The 21352-nt window shown below is 38.9% G+C and overlaps 2 protein-coding genes across 2 annotated transcripts; both read left to right on the forward strand.

The window, feature by feature from the left end:
* The first annotated feature begins 5543 nt into the window (after positions 1–5543).
* On the forward strand, positions 5544–8896 carry si:ch73-91k6.2 (alpha-1,6-mannosyl-glycoprotein 2-beta-N-acetylglucosaminyltransferase). Its single transcript, XM_061090957.1, has 2 exons — positions 5544–5601; positions 5711–8896. Exon 2 carries the CDS (start codon positions 5950–5952, stop codon positions 7186–7188), a length of 1239 nt encoding a protein of 412 aa, XP_060946940.1. The 5' UTR covers positions 5544–5601; positions 5711–5949; the 3' UTR covers positions 7189–8896.
* Positions 8897–9429: 533 nt separating this feature from the next.
* On the forward strand, positions 9430–21126 carry brox (BRO1 domain and CAAX motif containing). The gene is made up of 13 exons (XM_061091043.1): positions 9430–9503; positions 10014–10115; positions 10404–10510; positions 11922–12018; positions 13416–13511; positions 13657–13729; positions 14131–14236; positions 14927–15016; positions 15193–15278; positions 15378–15459; positions 15807–15957; positions 16325–16484; positions 16576–21126. Exons 2-13 carry the CDS (start codon positions 10015–10017, stop codon positions 16657–16659), a joined length of 1233 nt encoding a protein of 410 aa, XP_060947026.1. The 5' UTR covers positions 9430–9503; position 10014; the 3' UTR covers positions 16660–21126.
* Positions 21127–21352: the final 226 nt, after the last annotated feature.

Consider the following 21352-nt stretch of genomic DNA (forward strand, 5'->3'; position numbering starts at 1 on the left):
GCACCAGACAACACACTGGATCACTGCTTAGGGCTTACCGTTTGAGTGTTGGTGGAAGATGACCCAGTACATCCTGCAAGAATGTCAACATGTAGCGTGTTGCTGTACAAGCACAGACAGTTGTAGTATCTTATGCTTCTTAGATGCTATAAACAATTTTCACTGTTAAAAAGGAGGAGAAGAACCACAGAGTTATTTTGAGACCCCAGCTGGAGAGGCAGAACAAGAAGTGCAAGCTGCATCTTGTAGCAGGAACAGGGGTGTAAGTGGCTTTTGAAAAATCTAGCATACTTAAGACAAATAAGTTTATTTCTTCGTTCTTGCTGACAACCTATAAGTGATGTCATCAGTTGCTGATTTCAGTCGCAGGCATCAATGGTATTTGACCAATGAAAACAACTGGCTGCAAGTGGATCTGGAGACTTAGGATTCTTACATATCACACACTGTACTATTTGAAGACTATCAACACAGACTGAATTCAAACTGAAGCAGACATGATTTGACTTGGTCCCTACTGCACTACTATACGTGTGTGTGTATGTGTTTGTGTTTTAACATTGTACATTCTCTTGAATGGTGAAGACATCGCACAGAATTTGTCCCACCCCATTTGTGTCTGTGAATCACCACTGTGCACGTGTTTCATGCTTGCTCAGCTGTGACACAGTCTCCTCCATCTGTCCCCCATCATCTGGACCACAGATGAGAACTGAACTTCACTTCTTGCAATAGCAGAAACCTGATAAACAGCATTTTATTTGACTGGAATCTGTGCAGGGGGAGAAAAGATCATGTGATGTACAAGATAAATAATGATTGAGTCCATGAATGTACAAGATATGCTTAAATACTTGTGGATCTGGCAGCTGTTGTGAGTGACTGGAAGGCAAAGGAGTGTGGGAAGTTTCCCTGGTGGAGGCTCAGCAGCCTGATGATGCTACACAAGGGGCTCACAACAAGCCATGAGAAACCCAGTGGGACTGGAAAGAACTGAAGCCTGGGAAATACAGACATCGTGACAACAAAGATTAATTTTCATTTAAAGTTGCATTATGTTGCATAGATTTATAAATTTAAAAAACACACAACTGATTTACTGTGTAATTGTCAAGATGTTTGGTGGGGCTGCAGCAGGAAGGATGACACCATTCAAGTGAACTTATATAATATGATATAATATTGTTCCTTTCATAGGGAGTCACATATCAAGCCTTCAAGAGGTACTGTGGCCCTTTCACAAAAGACAGCAGAATATCACAGAAAAGGCTTAGCCATGCAATATAAATCACTCAGGAGAGGTAACCATATACTCTCATTATGATGTATGTTATAAACATGAGAATACATTTCTTTATAAACTGTCTTTATTTGAGTTCTGTTAGCACATAAGGGAAACATAGTTTTTTCTTTGGTAAAGCAGGTTAAGAATTCATCTGAGGTTCCTCTTATAGTTTTGGTTGCAAATGTTTGTCTGTTGATGAGAACAATGTATACAGTGAAGGGCTGATATAACTTTTTTTAGATGGAGGTCTCCAGGTCTCCAATCCCAGCATTGGGGTTATGAGGTCAGTGAAGATGACTAATCATTGAGAAGGATTTGATTAACAAAAATCAGCCTACTAAATTCATAAATGTCTGTCTGTATGTGGAACGTATGGTGAACTGTTCATCTTACGACTTCTCGCTTGGCCTGTGTCTTGTTAATGGTTCAGTGAAGTGAGCGTTACATTGAGTGCCATATGGACACGTGATATGTTCAATATTAACATTATTTGAATAAGCAAACGACTAGTACTAGCAGTCAGTGAGGGAAGGGCGGTGTGCCCACAGTCTGTGAACCTAGTTAAACATGTCTTCTACTAGCAGTGGTTAACAACTGGGTCAAACCACAGGTCAAACTCGCACCAGATCATTTTGATAAATTAAATTATTTTTAATTTATCATATTAGACTGACAGGGGTTGCAGGTGCTGACCTCAGTCATGAAAACACATTTTTCAACATCTCAACAAAGTCAATGATTGTGTCGGTTGCTAGCGCAGACCTCTGAAATAGTCGACATGTAATGTATGAAAAAATAGCTGCAGTTAAGTCAATCATTCAAACTTATATATAAACCACACGCATTGAACACTAATAAAGAAAATTGTTTTTATTTTATGAAAAACACTGACTACAAAATCTGAGCAAGAAGAGGAATCTGGTTGATCATAGGTAATTTTTAAAGTTTCAGAAAGAAAGCTGCATCCAGCATCACCAAAGGCCAAACAAACAATAGATTCAAAACAGACGTGTTAGAACATGCACTACACCAGGTCATTCAATGACATTTACTTGATAATACATTCTGGTCTATTTTAGCATCATGATAATACATAATGATACAGGAGGACAGGCAGGAAATGTACAGGACATGACATGCAACAAAACTCCCCTCCCGTATATGAAAAGGATGTGTAGCAGTTTCACTGGGAGCCCGCCAGGAAGTGAACCCATTGAACATTTTGTCTACTTCACCTCATAAAATATATGAAATTATTTTTTTCTGAGAACCCTCTGAAGAATTTTTAGTTATGTGTCACTTCCTTTGTAGGAAAGCATGAGGAAACAATGGGACTTATTATAGTAATGTTGACAATTGTTTCTTATTTTCCTAGTGCATGCTTGAATAGACTTTAGACCCAGTGACTATACTTGGAAAGAACAAGTGTTGATTAAATATGGATTACTTTTTAAAAGTTGTGTACTTCAGTAAACATCAACACACTATTTAAAAGACAGTAAAATGCTCTGAATTTATATAACACTTTTCTAGACCTGATGTCTACTCACAGTTTTGTCATTCACCCATTCACTCACTCATTCATACAGTGCATCTATGTGCAGCACTTTCTCTGTCACACATCACTCACACACTTCCAGCACAGCCAAAAGACACTTCAGCAGGCGGAATGGGGGAGACATGGATCCGAATGCTGACCTTCTGGTTAGTGAACGACCCGGTCTAACTCCTGAGCTACAGTGGACACATGCTCAATTCGCTTTTACTGTTAATTGCTGCAGTGTAGGCGTAAATGTCCTTAGGCTGAATCTGATCGCCATTATTTGTTTCTTTTAAACTTGTAGGTCTGCAGGTTTTTTGTACACCAATATAGTTCATGTATTCTGCAATGCTATTGATCAGTCACGTGTAGGTTTCAGTAAATGTCAGAGGTAATTTGGAATCTGCAGTTTAAATAAAACCTTCCATTCAAGGCATTTCCTCTATTTTGTCGATGTCCTCACACGTCCTGTTTAGATAGAACAGATTAAAATGGCGCTCTAACAGCATTACTCACTCACATTAGCCCTGGGGTTGACCGTACTCCTGAGGTCATGCAGGTTTGTCTATCTATGGCAACTTCTCTCTGTTAATCATCTGAAATCATTGTGATAGCCCAACAATGCAGGAGACAAAATATCTCAAGATGGAAACACAGGTGCACAGACACACAGTAAGTCATCTCACATTATCTTGATACAAATGTAAACATCTAAATCAAACACAAGCAACCAATTCATATCATACTTCAAAAAAGATAGGAATTTAATGTATGTAATGTGTTGCATATCTATTGCAGTATCTTCAAGGGTCGGACAATCTGATGATAAATACCATGAGATTATAAACGGTAATAAGATTATCATGATTTATCAGGTATTTACCGCCACTAGATACATCAAAAAGAGACCTTCCTTTCTAGTTCTTTTATTCCAACGTTTTATTCTCATTTGATTTCCCAGAGGATTTAATATTTGATTGGACGGAAAAATTGATTCATGTCAGCACGCTCTAAAATCGTTCTATGAAAAAGTAGAAAGGGAAACCACAAACCTTTTGTTTCATCATTTTTTATGTAATCTCGACTGACTCACTGAATTGTAGAGCAGATAGGGGATCTTTTTTTTTTCTCTTCACTGTTTCTAAGTGTTTGCTCATAGAAGGAAGTGTTGGGTTTCTCTTTACATCTTTTCCAGGTCGTGACTTAATTGCTTTGAGATGATATATTTTCTGGTTTGAGGGTATATAAATTTAATTTTACTGAAATTTAACTCTCCAACAATGCAATGTCCTGTTTAAGTATAATTATTTCCCAGTATCAGATATACCAGATCCAGTTCAATGGCCTCTTGTAAAGTCCCCTCTATAGGGGTATCAAGTTTTCCAGCCTTGTGGTTTTTCAGGTATAACATCCCTCCCCCTTTTGTTATGTGTCTGGGAGAGACCTTGAACAGCAGAACTGATTCAGCCAGTAAAACCTGAATGGGTAAGGTCAGGAGGGAAATAGGTTTACCTTCAGAGCTGAGCACTTCCTGGACAGGACCAGAGAAACATGTAATCCTTTACCTAGTTAATGTAACAAGGCCAGTGTGAAAAACTTATTATCAATAAATGTCCTCCATTCAAAATGCTCCTCGAGTAAACTATGTGTGATGTGTTTATGTTACTTAGCTCTAATTTTACATAATGTTTGAGAAATCATTATATCATATAAAAAAAGGGTTGAAACCCATGTAAAGTATGTCAAAGTATTTACTTATCTTCCACCACTGTCCAGTTAACAGTATTTAAAGAATGTTTTCAAAAATGATATCAACAACAGTAGGTCAAAGCTTTATACTGTATATCCTGTTGTACTAGCAAACCTAAAAAGTTACTCTACATTCACCAATGATTTACAGGCTATGTTCCTTTATAACATATTGACTATAAAATAAAATACAACATAACTACGGTGCAATATAAAATAAATAATACTACATTAAAATCAAATGCTAAATAAAATAAAACATAAAAACTGTGTAGTAAAGAATAAAACTGCAATATGAAAATACAACACAAAAACAGTGAAATATTACATTTTAAAAAAGAAACAATGCAGTATAAAAAAAATATAACTTAAAACAGTGCAATATTATATCAACAAATAAAATAGAATAAAAAACAAAAAAACAAGAACAACATAAGAACAGTGCAATGGATAATAAAAATACAAAATAAAATACTTTGTTGGGTTTGTTGGCGGAAGGCAACCGATGTCAAGGTGCATTGCCGGAAATAAAAAACTGTGCAGTATAAAATTAAATTGAAGTAAATAAAGTACAACATAAAAACTGTGCAACATATTGTAAAATGAAATAAAATAAATTACCACATAAAAAAAAACAATAGACAACTATAAGGCGGGTGGCTGTATAAACACCTTACCTGAACTCAGTCAAATTAATATATAGATAAATAATAAATAGATTCAAATCGGAATATGTTATAAGAAATAATATTGATTAAGGTTAAGGCCCACACAGCAGTTATAAGCCATGGTTTATATAAGCCATGTTTTATATAAGTCATGTTTCTGAAGTAAAGAAGTTTTCCAGTTGACACCTCACGCTACGCTCTCGTGTTACGCAGTTGGAGGCGGCTCCGTGATTGGCTGAGCAGCAGCTCGGGCGCCCTCCCGTTGGCTGCACTGTACACGTCAGCGTTCAACAAGTTTCAGCCCAGATGTTGGAGCCTCTTCCTGGTGTGAGCGTGTTGACACATCGCTCCTCGTCCGGGTGAGTTCAGGTCCAGGCTGAAGCTTACCGCTAACTAGTGCTTTGTATCAAAGTCAAACCAGCACGTCCCCCACTCACTTCGCTCTGTTCTTCCTGTTGTGCTCCACAGGTGCCGAGAACCAGCCGAGAACCAGCTCGTTCCGATGACACGGTGTCCGAGTGAGGAAGGGGACCCGCCGTCACAAACACAAACTTCTGCCATTCGGTTGAAGAAGCGGCTCACGTGACGTCGGACCGTGATCTTCAGTGCAAGAGGAGGTGATGTTGCCAACGAGCTCACAGCGAAGATAAAGGTGAATCAAAGCCACTGCTCCTCTGCCTCTCAAGTCTGTTTCCACCGGGAGAAAAATGAGGTCTCGAATGTCCAGGAGGAACCTGCTGCCACTGCTGCTCCTCTTCTTCGTAGTTCTGTCTGTGACTGTTTTATTATTACTCTACGGCAATGATGAAAGTGTAACCGATCACGTGGCTCAGGGAAATGAGGAGGAAAAGGTGAAGTTTAACTTTGGTTCTCCGTCAGACTTGACTCGGTCCGTTTACAACGCAAACTACAGGCAGTATATTCAGAATTTCGACAAGTTTGTTGGGGAGCCTCAGCTGGTGCTGGTCGTGCAGGTCCACAACAGGCCTGAATACCTCAAGCTGCTCATCAAGTCGTTGAAGGAAATCAAAGAGACTCACGGCTTCCTTTTGATCTTCAGTCATGACTATTTTACAGAGGAAATAAATACGATAGTGCAGGGGATAACTTTCTGCAGGGTACTGCAAATTTATTTCCCTTTCAGCACTCAGCTGTATCCCAGTGAGTTTCCCGGGCAGGATCCACGAGACTGCCCCAGAGACATGTCCAAGGACAAGGCTGTGAAAACAGGATGCCTGAACGCACAACACCCTGACTCCTATGGGCACTACAGGGAAGCCCTCATCACTCAAACCAAACACCACTGGTGGTGGAAAATGCACTTTGTGTGGGAGCGAGTGCAGGTGATGCAGGGCTACAGTGGGTTTGTAGTGTTTCTGGAGGAGGACAACTACATCTTACCAGACTTTTTCCACTTCTATAAGTCAATGGTAGAGTTCAGCAAGAACAGCTGCCCGGACTGTGACATGCTGGCTCTGGGTAACCACAATGGCCTGAATGATTTTGTTAAACTGTCCAATAAGGTTTTGACCACTGGGTGGATGTCCACGAAACACAACATAGGCATGGCCCTCTCCAGGGAGGTGTACTACAAATTGATGGGCTGCAGCCACGAGTTCTGCACCTATGACGACTACAACTGGGACTGGACTTTGCAGCACTTGTCAGGAACATGCATACCAAAGCCCCTCAAAGTGCTTGTAGCACAGGGTTCCCGGGTTCTTCACACAGGAGACTGTGGCCTTCACCAGAAGGACGAGTGCAGGCCAGAATTGGCTTCACAGAGGGCAGAGGAGGGGCTTCAGAGCGTCAAGCATGCCTTATTTCCTTCATCTCTTCTCCTTAATGGTGCAGAAGCAGTAGAGCACAAGGCACACATGAAGAATGGAGGATGGGGAGACACCCGTGACCATAGTCTATGCAATAACTATGCCAAGCGACTTTGAACTGTACCTTTTTCTTAAAAGTAGAATTTGGTATTCTGCGAATGAGCAATCACACATCACTTTTCAGGGCTTTAAGGCTAAAATGGTAAAATGCTATAAAGAAATATAACTAAACATGGTGCATGCACACAGCTAGTTTATTTTTTGTAATCACCAAAGCTGCACTATTGCCAAAGACATTGTGGAGTTTGTGCGTTTTTAATGCATGCACATTCCAACAAGCTGCTCAGTTTCATTTCATCATGTTTGTTTATCTCTGGGTGTCTCACAAGCCAAAACATCAGGTTAGAATTATTGCACAGTGATGGTGAATTAGAATAAACAACACACACACACAGCATGATGTTTATTCACAAGAGGTTCAGTTTGCTTGTGTGTTGCTTTTTATGGACCATTCAGTTGTAATGATTTTTACACCTTCTTTTCATGGTACGGATTTTATATGCAACACCAAAAAGAATGTTCATGTAATGTACGTACATAGAGGTGTAATCAATTGTGCGTGACTGTCTTCAATGTTAGATGCTCTGATTAATTGAGCAGCTCTGTCTTGGGATTTTAACTTTGTGTTACTTAATATCTCTCTCTGCTCTTACCAGAGGTATTTTTTTCTGAGGGGAGGTCGACGGACACCACTTGACTTAATCTGTCTCATAGTACCCAGTGTATTGATCCCATGTTACAACCTGCAAGAGGTTGATATTGATTTATTTTTTGTGCATTTGCTTTCTGATTGGAGCAAAGTGACCTATTGGAGTCTGGCTCAAGATTCTGATACTGCAAACGTCAGGGTCGTCTGATTCTGCATTTCCAGAATAGCACCTTCATGGTCAGAATTTATGCTGGGAAATGAAAACAGAATGAATTGCATTGGGATTAGATGTAGAGAGAAAGACAGATTTCTTTTCTTTACAGGCATTCATTCAGTAGATAAAAAATATCCCCCTGGAGATAAACTTTCCCTTTTACATTATAAAAGAATGAGGAAACACAATCATAATGATGCTGTTGATGGCTTCAAGATCACCAAACGTGCCTTTTTATAGTTCCTCTGTGCCAGACCTGTTTTAAAGAGATTTTTAAAAGTGCACTGATAACATTGGAATTCACCTTGTACTTTGCATTGTATTTACCAATTCTTGTGACTCATAATTGCTGATGGATATTATTTGATAGTGTCTTTCTTTACAACATTTTTAGGGAAAAAATGTGGAAATTAATTTCACAAAAGAAATTCTTAGTATAAAGTTAGGTAAAATTATGCCTCACTGTGGAATATTGCTTGTACAGAAGATAGTTGCCCCAAATAAGTGCCCTAACCTGTTTAACCTGATATAAGGGCATCACAATGTGCCTTAGGGAGATTCAAGAAATCTGCAATGAATGTGATAACGGATAGATTATCTTCTGTTCATGTTGAAAAGCACAATACATTTTTAAGAACATAGAAAAGACACAAAAATATACATATTATAATGAATTTCTGTGTATGTGGATTATTTTTGTGTGGATGTCGACTGTTTTTGTGTGGATGTGGGATGATTGATTATCCCTTAATCAGTGAGATAGGTGTGCAGTTTCATGAAATGAATCCAACCTTTTTTGTTGTCATTTTTGCTTGTTCTATTGTTCCTCTCTGTCACTTGAAATTGCTGTTTATTGTTCACTTAATGTTTTGCCAAATGGAAAATAAAAGACATTGAATGTTTGGCTGGTCATTGTTTTTTTAAAATAAATAACTTGTAACGCTTCAAGTTAATATCAATCGCTACCTTGAGTCATACAGTTGTGACACAGCAAGTTAAATGAGCATTAAAAAAATATGTTCAGCAGTTGCCAGAATTTTCAACAGTTTCTTAAAGGAAATGTTTTTTATAGTCATCAATTGCTAATGTAATAATCTTTATTATATAGCACTATTTTTATCAAGGTTACAAAGAGCTTGTAAAATAAAATGGGAATTTATACAGAAATAAGATTAAAAACTTAACACAATCAACTAATTTTAAGTATGTTTGAAAACATTGTCTCTGTCTTGGCTATAATTACTTGATAAAACATCCAGACTGAGCAACAGTGACTGCTCTGTTAAAAATATATTTTTTTTATGACAAGTTAAAATCTCTTCGAGAAGCTGAGCCCTGAAAGAAAAGAGAAGCTGATGGGAACTCGGAGGTTCTTCCGGTAACACGTCACGTGATTGACGCGCCTGGTGTCATTGGCCGACTTCTGCTCCGTGTTTATTTCCGGAAGTAAGTTATCAGTGTCACACTTTCCATCAGGACTATCAAACATCTCCAACGACGCAACAACAGGTACAAGATAAATCCGCATTCAAACACGTGAAGTCCTTTTATTTAGCTGTCGAATTAATAAGTCAGTTGTCTCGTCGCTTCAGCGAATCATGTTTACATTGTGGATGTAGCCAGTGTTAGCCGTTAGCACTCCGTAGCGTAGCTTACGTAATGTACTTTGTCTTCAAAGGAGAGAAAGACAAATAATCCAAAACAACATTCATGGCAGTCTGAAGTCATGTCCGAGGCTTTGTGTCAAGATTTCACACACTTTGTCCTGTTAGTGAGTCAACACTGCCGCGGGCGAGGAGGTGAAGCGACCGTGTCGATAACCTGATGTTAGCCATGATTACACATTAGCTAGCTTGTTAATGATGCCCATTCTATAAATGCCTCACCAAAATGTACTGGCTATTCAGGAGAAGGTCGATTCTACTTTACCATAAGTGTGTTAACTCTAGAAAGGGAAGTGGTTCATTAAGTGCCTGTCATGCTGTATGTTTCACCCCCTTTGTGTGTCCTCTTCCACAGGATGGCACATTGGTTTCACAGGAACCCACTGAAGGCAACGGCGCCTGTGTCTTTTAATTTTTATGGTGTGGCAGGGAGCCCCTCCGCCAATAAGATATGCAAGTATGTCTTATCATCTTATTATAAACTATCAAGGGTATTATAGCAATGGACTTTGACTATGAAAAAGATCATATACAGATATACCTTTTGTGTGGTCCTCTTTCCTTTCCTCATGATGATCTAATGACCATCAGTGTGGTGCTACTGTCACAGTCCTGGGATCAATTGCGTTTCTTTAACTAATTGGCTATAATAGCCTTGTTGGATACAATCTGTATGAATGATGTAATGATTATGATAGATGTTGGACATCAGTTGATGGCTGCTTTTATTTTGTGACACGTTCAGTGACCTGAGGACAACCAGGGCGAGACTGCTGGAGATGTTCACTGATGTCACCTGCAACCCAGAGATCATGAAAAATGCCACAGATGCATACTTCTCCCTCTTACAAGGTTTGTTTACACTGCAGAAAATGAATCTCCTCTCCTCCACCTGTCGTGCTTACATCAGTGTTTTATCCTAGGAGTTTTGTCAGAAGTGGTGCTGTTCTGTACCAGTCTGTGAGCGTGTAAAGCTGGACTGTTATATATGTGCAATGGTAGTGGAAGAAAAAGGAATAGTCAGTAAATCAGATTTTTCATGGTGACCTTGTTAGTGTGTTGATTTACTTGGGGAGTTTGAAACTTATAAGGTTTCACAGGCCCAGATTATAGCCAGTAGTAATGAATGTTGAAGAATAAGGTTTTACTGAGAGGAGACAGGCGGAGATGACTCCTGTCGTATCTCTTTCCAAACTAATGCTATACAGTATTATAGTGCTGCATAATCAGGTTAATTCACACACCACAGTGAGGTTAACCTATGAATGAGAAACTTAACACTTCCCTCAAAATGACAGATAATAACAAGCATTGAGTACATGTCAACAGATGATATCAATTGCACATACACAATTGTTTTATTCTTCATTGAGGCAGATCTCATTTCGTGTGAGGGACACTGTGGCACACAAAAGCTTTCAATCTCAAAGACAACTGGCAGATCCCTTTACAGAGACATTAACATGTTGTTACAAGTTTGGATATAATTTAAAAAAATTGTAAATTCAAGTTATTTTATCATTGAAAATGTCTTCAAATTAAATTAAAAATGAATCATATTCTCAGAACCATTGTTGCGCTGCTTAACAGTGATGTCTGTGTATTCATATTCAGCTGTGTGTGTAGGGTACCCCTACTTTCATACCAGCACTGGTCAGCTGCGTGTAGTGTAGAAAGCACCAGTAGCAGGTTACATTTTGAAGTAAATATCAATAAACCATGCGAAATTTCAGCAATGATAATGCAGTTGGTCAGCCAGCATGAGCTCAGGCTGCTCAGTTAAACCCACTGCTCAAACCAACAGAGCTGTATCTTAATTCTAGTGGCAGATGACATTTAAAGAAATGTTTATAAAATGATCTACGAGACACACAGCACTGTATGATGGAACTGTACAGGAGTTAAGTATATATATTTCACTCAATAAAAACATTGCATTGCCTCCATAAAGAACTAGCAGATATATGCAACACACAATGTTAAATTGTCTTCGTATGTGTTTCCAACTTCTAAGAAATCTGAATATTACCTAAATATAAAAGCAATTGCTTCTGAGCATGGTCTTTGCATATTGTTGACTAAAAAAGTGTTTGAAAAACAGAGTTTGCATTTTGAACCTTTATGAGACCGGCACACTTCATGTCTTTTAATAGCTTTTATACATTCAAATGTGTTTCTCTTTGTCTTCTGCCATTTTTGTTATGTCGCTTTGCACCTAACCAGCTGCTTTTCTGTTTTAAAACATCGGTTTAACACACAATAGGCTTCATCTCATCCTTGGATGGAACTACACAGGAGAACAAGATGAGGTTCATCCAGAACTTCAAGTGGACTGACACCTTACAAGGAAACACACCAAGGTAGAACGATAAGAGAAACTCGTACAACCAGTCTTGTAGTAGGTGGAGGGACTGGCCTTCTTTTTCACATCTGAACAATGGCGTGATTAACTTGCCAAGACCTAGTTAGGATGTTCTAAAAATAGTGTTAATATCTGTTAACAGTGGGTGCTGGAAGGTAAAGGAATTGTAAAATGAGCAATTTCTGGCATAATTGATCGTCACACACACACACACACACACACATACACACTTTTATATACACAGTTATTACATGGCAAAAGTTGGTTATTCCAGAGGTCAGCAGCTAAAGTGAATTTCTGTTTGGCGCTGATTTTTAATGTTGGCAATATTGACTTGTTTGCATGTTTATTTGCATTATCGTTATTGCATGTTACATTATTATTTAATGATATACAAAATACAACAGCTATGATTATATTATTCAGTTTTGTTGACAATTTCAAAAATGTGTACATTCAATGATAAGGTATGTTCAATACCATGATTAAAGATGTTTTCTTAGTGGACTGCTTTAAACTGAAGGGTGTTTCTATTCATTCATTTTCCTTACATTAGGGATCATAATAATAGAGACACCTCATAGTAATGCAGCTTAGCACAAAAGCACTCTTAACTATTGCGGCAGAGCTAAACTGTGTAATTTAATGAATACCTCAATGACAGAATTGACAAAAGTGAAAGACACATAAAAGTAGAACATACAGCAGAGCAGTTGTATTCAGGCTGTACAGGTGTGAGTGGACACAGACCTAAGTGCAGCACTGAATGCACCCAAATCCGTCCTCAATGGGACCTAAGATCCCATTTCTACGACCACATTTGGAGGTCATCTGGGAAGCATGCGACTAAATTCTTTTTGCTGTGTGAGCACATACTGTACGTCCTGAGCAACATATGATGGACCACCAATTCAGCTGTCGCCTCTGAACCGCTACAGTTTCACACTGAATCGGACCTCTTTTACGCTTGAATACGTTGATGTGTTCGTGGCCACTGCCATAGTATCAGCACTACTCACCACATAATAATTTACACTTTTCTTAAATTGGTAAAGTCTTTCTTCTTAGTAACAGCTCTGCCTATGTCACTCCTGACTCCACAGCTATCTTTCTTGGAAGAAGGTTAAACAACATAATGGGTAACTTGGTAAAAACAACCTAATATGGTCTTTGCAAAAACACAAATGAAGTACATGTTTATTTGCATATAGAGTGTGGAGGTGAGATTTGATCACAAGTGGTCCCAGTGGACACATTCAAGACACATTTTCATGCCAGGTATGAACAGGTGAACTTAATGCTGAACACTAGTGATCGGATCTTTCAGGGCGGATGTTGATGCCAGGTCTGATCAGAGCCTATATAACCCACTGTCTCTGGTTTCTCTCCTCCCAGTGCCCAGCAGGATGCAGTGTTTGAAATGGTCTCCATGGCCTTCAATGTAGCCGTCTGGTACACCAAGTTTGCCTCACGACTAGCAGGCAAAGAAAAGTATGTGGTCATTTTGTTTATATTCGTGCATTCATTTTTGTGAAATCAGTCGTATACTAAATAACAAATCAAAGATTTTTAGAATTTTCATTGGTTTGTTCCCATACTATACATTTTTACTGTCGTGATTGTGTCTATCTTATAGCATAACAGAGCCTGAGGCAAAAGACGTTCACCGGAGCCTGAAGGTTTCTGCTGGAATGTTCAAAAACCTCAAGGTGAGTCTCATCGACACACAAGTCTTCAGCCTAAATTATGGCAGAGCTGGGAAGCACTTTTTTTTCTGGAGGGTTCCTCATAGTACAATTTTTTTTAACTCCCCTCATAACCACAATATTCACATTTTACCGTTTTGTAAACAACATACTGTTCATAGGTGTAAAAACTTCGAACAATGGGATTTTTCCAAACGCCCTGAAACAACAGCACACCCTTTACTTTTCCCTTCATCACGCAAGCATTAGTCAGACTAATACACTTCCTTAACTACAAAGCAAAGCAAATGATCGCATTGGTTAAGAATACATTCATAAATGAATATATTGGGGGTGAGGGTGTGTGTGTGTGTTTTTTTTGTTTTTTTTTTCAAAATAACTATTATCTGGAACGTTTCCTGCAGGACGTTCATATCCCTCGCCTCATCACCCCGGCTGAAAAGGGCAGAGACCTGGAGCCCCGAGTGATGGATGCATACATCATCCAGTGCCAAGCAGAAGCACAAGAAGGTACAGTAGCTCAATTACAGCACTGCATTACGAATGTTTATAAACATTAACTCATATCCAACCATTGCTGGAGCCAGCTGTGTGTCAGAACTCTTTTTCCTGCCTCCATGAACAGACAGCGACATTATTTTCTGCTGGAAGTTTTAATCTACAATTCTGTTGACATTTTTAAGGATGTCTAAAAAAAGGCTTTTCTTGTCTTAGCTGCACATGACTTGACTCAAGAGGAGTATTTTTCTTTTCTAAACTGAGCTCTGACATGACCGCTGTGATATCTGCATCTAATTTCTGTATAATTTGCATCGAATATGACTTGCATTTGTTTGTCAAAGTTAGTTTGTGAGAGTTTAGTAGATCCTAATAAATTTGTCTAAATAATAGGGAAAGATCAAAAATAACAATTGTAATTATTCCTAACTCTGCCAGTGTGTTATTTAGAAACACACCTTTTCCTTAAATTAATAAATCAGTAGATATACTGACAACGAGAAAGGGTTTCAGATCAAGTCGTATGTTTATAAAAAATTTGATGGAAGGGTCTTCCCAGACCAAGCTCAAAGCTTGGTGACAGCAGATATGAAGTGAGGGAACTTATGAATATAAAAATAATCTATTATCATATTCATGTTATTTTCCATTTTGTTCATTATATTTGAGTTCCTTTATCATATAGTCACTTTTTTCCTACAGTGACCATTGCCAGGGCGATTGAACTGAAGCACAACGCCACTCTCATCGCAGCGCTGGCATTTGAAACAGCAAACTTCTATCAAAAAGCAGGTCAGTATTTTTCTGCATCTGGTTTAGAAAACCCAAATCAACACACTACAGCAACTATTAAAATGCTGACAATTGTTTTTCCTACTTTACGCCATGTTTGTATATTTAGAATATGAAAACTGTACCTGGTTAGTTACGTAGACCCGGGTATTAAAGGTACATTTTCCTTTTTGTAGACCACACACTGAACACATTGGAGCCAGAGTGCAGCAGCAAGTGGAGGAAGTATTTTCAGCTGAAGTGGCATTTTTACATGGCTTATGTGAGTTCATGCGTATCCTGGTGTTCCCTTTGAATTTTAAAACCAAACTACCAACAAGTCTTTAAACTTATATTTACCTGTCTTTCATTGTGTTTGCAGGCATACTGTTATCATGGGCAGACACTGCTGGCAAGTGACAAGTGTGGTGAGGCCATAAGATCTCTCCAGGAAGCAGAAAAGTGTACGTTTGTATTGAGCTGACGTGTAATCAACTTGCTGCAGATGCAGTAGGTCATGACACAGGTGCTTCCTGTGTGTGTTTCCTGGGTTGCTGCTGTATTTTTGTGCACATTTGTCATCATGCCTGCTCTTTGGCAGGGGAGGTGAGCAAAAACACACATTAACTACATCGGATCAGGTTTATTGCCAAGTAGGTTTACAGCAATTCCATGTGTGTGTAAACCTACTTGGCAATTAACCCCATTTTGATTCTGATTGTAATATAGGGAATGTGGGTTTTTGTTCATCTCTCCTTCTAAAATTGCCAAACATCTGTTTTTGTATTAACACAAGGATGTTTCTGTTTAGGTTACTCCCGTGCTGAGGCGCTGTGTAAAGAGTATCGTCAGACCAAAGGCCCGGGCACCACAGCCAAACCATCAGAGCAACTGTTCTTCCTCAAACTGGGCGGCCTCATTAAAATCACACTGGAGAAGTGCCAGAGGGAAAATGGATTTATGTGAGTCCGTCAGGGTGGACACAATACACAATACATGCATACAACGCATATTACCATCCCCAAAAGAGTGTTACTGAGACAGTAAGAACATTTCTTTTGTTTATTAAAGTATATTAACTTATCAGAAAACCTTCATCACCTACTGATGAGTATCTTCTAATCACACTGTCTATAGTTAAGTAACAGTTGCGAATAGTATCTCTTTGCAGTTTAAGAAGCTGCTTAGTTATTCCTGTTTATATCCAGTTTGGCTGTTAAATAGTGCACCACTCAAACCTAAACCGACAGAGTTTGAAATGATCATAATACCTCAAATTGTTTTTAAGTCTTACGCCTTTAAATTGTACCTCTGAACATAATCCCTTAGATACTTCCATAAAGTCCCAGCTGAGGCCCCCCTGCTAGAGCTGAAGGCGAGTTACGGCCTGGCTGAGCCGGTCACATTTGAGCTGCCGCCTCTCAGCGAGCTGTGCACTCCTGAGGTTTACGCCACCTTCGATCTGACTAAAGGAGCCAAAAATGGAAAGGTACTGCCGCTGGCCGCACGCACACAATCTCCAAATCAAAAAGCCAACAGAGGTAAGATTCTGAGCTCTGTTGTTTTTATTCTTACTTCAGGCAAAACCCAAGGAGGAGGAGGTGAAACCAGTGAAGGAGCCAGATTTGAAGCCTCAGACGGACACAGGCTGTGTCATCTCCTAAACCCCCCAAACACTTCATTAACAGCATCATGCTCACCTCCATCGACTGTACTGATGGCATCTATATTTCCTTCCAAGTATACATCCATAGGAAATGTATTTTTTAATTAATCCATGACGTTTTACATTTATGCTAAGACATGTGTATTGTATTTGGGTATGACTGCCGTTGTTGTTGCATTTAAACCAGAGCCAGTTAAACATCATAGCTAACATGTTTGGAGTTTAATTAGGGCCCGAGCACCAACAGTGCTTTCGCCCGATTGTTCAGGAAAATTAGTCGTATTTTTGTCAGCTTAAACATACTCAAAAACTCACAAAACTTTGCGTGCGTGTCAGGCATGATGACAATGGCTCAACAGTGATTCCTAAAACGCAGCAATTCCGTCTGGTTTAACCGATCATCACGAAATTTGGTACACACGTGTATCATGACCTGACGAAAAAAAAATATTTTGTGGTCATTTGGGATGTTTTACATGTGTATTCTAACAAACTCCTCCTAGAGCCCTCAGCAGATTTACTTTAAATTCAGTGAGTGTCATTTCCACTCTTAGGAGATGAAAGTTATTAAACGTTGAAGTGTACGTCACACGGTGTGACCGGGCGTCAAAGTTTGATGATTGCCAAAAAATAAGGATTTACTATAACTCCTCTGTGCATTGTCCAATCAGCCTCAAACCTCTTTATCACAATGGCAGTCCCGCCCTAAACAGAGCCATATGTTAATATTGACTCATCGTCACTTCGCCTACTGCTGGGGACAGGAAGTGACAAGTTTTATACTTTGATGCTTTGAGTATGTTCAAGCCGTCAAAACAGCCGTCAGCCTTGCTTTGACTTCATTGTATCTCTCCTGAGGTTTTCTCCAGTCAGTCTGTAAACTTAGCAGAGTCGTCTTTGTTTCGCAGAGCTGGATATTGAGGTCAGCACTGAAACTCTTCTCCTGTACCAGCAATTCAAAGAGCTCCAGATTTTGATCTGCCACCTTTTTCTCATTTTTTTACTTTGCCACTTCCCCACTGGGCTCCTGATAGTCATCGTACATGATGAACATTTCTTTCATCCTCTGCAGTTCTTGTGTGCTCTTCTCGTCGTTCTCCTTTGCCCTCAGTTCTGCAAGGTACAGAGGAAAATTGATCAGTTGTAGGTCACTCATCTTGTGTGCAATTATGGTCTTTTCCTTGATTAACGTCACTGCTGAGTTCAGTTGTTCAGATGATTACACAGAATATCTTAACCCTTTGATACACAAGCTATGCAAACCCCTTCTAATGCAAAACATTGGTCAAAGATGACCCGTATTCATTTCCTGTGTTAATTCATGCATGGCTGGGTGTTTCTTTGCTAAATTCTTTTACAAGTTATGTAGAGAAGAAAGCTTCTTCATTTAGGAGAAGGCTGCTTTGATGACAAAGAAGATGAGTCCCCTATGTCATCAAAGAAGCCCTCTTCATTTAGGAGAGCTGGATTCTAAGACAAACCCACAACTCCAGCTTGATTCTACAGTGTAGAACATAGTCTAGATCCTCCGCATCAGAGATTTCAGGCTCGCAATCAAGACTAAGAATTGCCTCCTCATTTCCCCCATCCTGTTCTTCATACAGCATCTTTATGACCATTAAACCGTGAGTCTAAAATGATAGGGACTATCCACTCATGCGTGAAATCAGGAAGTGAATACGGGTCCTTTTTGACCCATGTTGTACATTATAAGGGTATAAATATATGTATAAATAGGGAAAAAATAAATAAGGAAACATTTAAATAAGGATTAAAATAAGTATTTGTGGAGATCTTTCAATCATCACAAATCCTTAATACATTTTTGTCCAATCCAAGTTAATTGTGGAATACCTGAAATACCGAATGATGAAATTCATTCACTGAAAATATATAGAAAATCAAAACAGAGCTAGGTCACTTTGTTGTATATCAAAGGGTTAAGCTGAAAGAATAACACTTGTTTGTGACTTACAATAATAACTCCACCCAGGCTTTATAAAAAACACTTCAAAGGATTCATTAGGGCAAATCATTTCTTGTTTTCGGTTTGCTTTAATGTCACAGTGTCAGTGGTCATAGATTCCTTCGATGTCTTAGACGGTTGTTAAAGGAAACATTGTATACGATCTGAAGAGAAACAAGTGTTTTTGCCCTGAACAGATTTATTAGTCTGTACGTAGTGACAGTGATATCACCACTTATTTACCAAAAGGGAGGTAAGCCTCATTTAATTCGATTTACATAAAATTCTCAACAATTGGTCTTCACTTGATGGCGTGGACCGTAATACATCATGTTATCGTTCCAGCGATGCAAAAAACCCCACATGAAACGCGGAGCCGTTTCGCCTGGTCCCTGTTCACCCTCCCTGCGGCTGCATCAGGGCCCGAGCTCACAAGTGCTCTGGTCAACACAGTGCTGCTCGCAGCCCTAGTGCAAACTGAATTTCCTTGAAGTAAACCTTAAACACATACAAATGGACAGGTCTTCTAGGCCGTGGTTAGGGATGACTTTTGAAAGATTTTCTTTAAATTAGGATATTTATACTGATAAAAAAGCCTTATGGGCAATGCAGAATGGTGCCTTTGTCTGCATTAACCTGTTCACTGTTTACTCTTATAAGTGTCTGGGTGTTAAACTCTTAACCGCTTTATTGCTCTGGTCTGGTGATAGACAATTTAAAAAAGGCACATCGGTCTATTAAACTTGATAAATGGTTATATATTGAATATAGATCCAAAGCTTTTAAAATTAAATATTTAACACTACATAGACTATGATGGAACAATCTGCAAAGAGTAAATGTAGGATTTGCATTCACACAACCGCCCTGTAAACTAAACTACCTTTCAGATGGCATTCTATTCAGAACCTACACAAAGACAAAATTAACAACTGCATGTGCTATTGCTCTGTTTAGCTGTAGCAGTTTACAATCCCAACTTTTAAAATAGATCACATGACGTATGTACTGTAGTTATTTTTTGTACATTAGATTCCATAGCAGTTTTATACTTTGATTGTTGATTTAAATAAGCTTCATTACCACATATATTTGAATCATTAGTAAAGGTATTTTAATTTATTTCTATTGTTATGTAATGATAGTTTAGTTGACAACATAACACACTTAACGACAGTATACAGTTCTGTGTAATTTGAATCATGTTTATTGTAATTGATTTTGGTTGAATGATATTCATTGTTTCAGTGGATACATCAGAATAGTCACTGACGTATACAACGCTAACTCCTGTAAACCTGAACAGAGTCTGTGCATCCACCGAGTGTTATTATTGTTTTTCATTTTAGGGCAAAGGTCAAACGACGTAAGGGCTCGGCCCCACATATGCGAATCCAAATAGAGTATTGTGGGTTAGAGTTCACCAGAGTTGAGTTTCACACAGTCACTCTGGGATTTGCCCCGCCACAGGAAGTGAATGCATTCGCCTCCTCACTTGCACAGATTGAGGCGAAGGTTTGCCACCGATATATTTGCATATGTGTGACCGGGCCTTAATTGTCAACACACCGGAGCTTGAGGATCACATGGACATGAGTGTCTACGATTATTTTCTGTGCTAGTTCAGGGGCAGTACAGGAGCTGCTTCTGATGTCAAAAACTCTTCCAATTAATACGGTCACATCTGATGAAACAAGATAATAACTGCTAAAAACTTGTATAAATTATAATATACAGCCCAAACATACTCCTCCATGTCCCTACTTGTATATTAACTTACATGAGCTAGACTGCTGCTGAAAAAGCAGACGAGATTCTCACTAAATTTCCTCATTGCACATAGTCATAAGTTGTGCAGGGATGTCTATCGTTTAAGACGCGTTTCTCCTTGTGGTCTGGTTTGGTTTGAATGGGAATATTGGTTTGATAAACTTGGATCAGTTGGTTTAACTGGGAAGCATAAATCTGAGCAAAGCTGTTTATTAACAAAGCGTGTCTGGAATCATCATTACAGTGTAATACTCCTGTAGCCCTCTGATGGTGTCTTTCATGTAAAATATATTCCAGATGGTGTTAATTCATTTATTGAACCACATTCGTCTGCGTCTGCTGTTTGTATACAACACTTTATTGAGTTGTGTCTCAGTTCAAGATACACTTGAGCATTATCCTGTCTGTTGTTGTGCAGAATGAGCTCCACAGAGTTAACAATGGTCAGATTTGTCAGGGGCAAGAACAGCTGAGTTTGTAGAAACACTCAGGAGAAGCTTAGTCACTCCTGAAATAAACAGCCCCGGTGATGGCATCATCAAATGAGGATCTTGAACATGTGCAACAAGGAGCTTATGTTGTTTGATCACATCCAGAACCATCTCTACATCTTGGGGCCCTCAGCAAAATACAGGATAAGTTTAAAGCACTGTCTAAATCTTTGTAATTAAATCATGCATAAGATCAATTTCTTTAAACAATAAACATAAAATACATTTTTGTCCTGTACTCACATACAATGTACATTTTGTTCAATTTTCACCATGCGACCTGAGTGATAGGTGGGACCAACACATCCAACCAACAATTTGTTGCTCGATATATTTCAATTAGGGCTGGGCAAGTTAACTCGTTTTAATCGAGTTAACTCATCACTTATTTAACTCAGACAATTATTTTATCTCGCATTAACTCAGGTTTGATTATTTATTGTTTTATTGTGAAAGTCAGGCTT

This window comes from Limanda limanda, chromosome 18 (genome assembly GCF_963576545.1).
Source record: "Limanda limanda chromosome 18, fLimLim1.1, whole genome shotgun sequence".
Lineage (NCBI taxonomy): Eukaryota > Metazoa > Chordata > Actinopteri > Pleuronectiformes > Pleuronectidae > Limanda > Limanda limanda.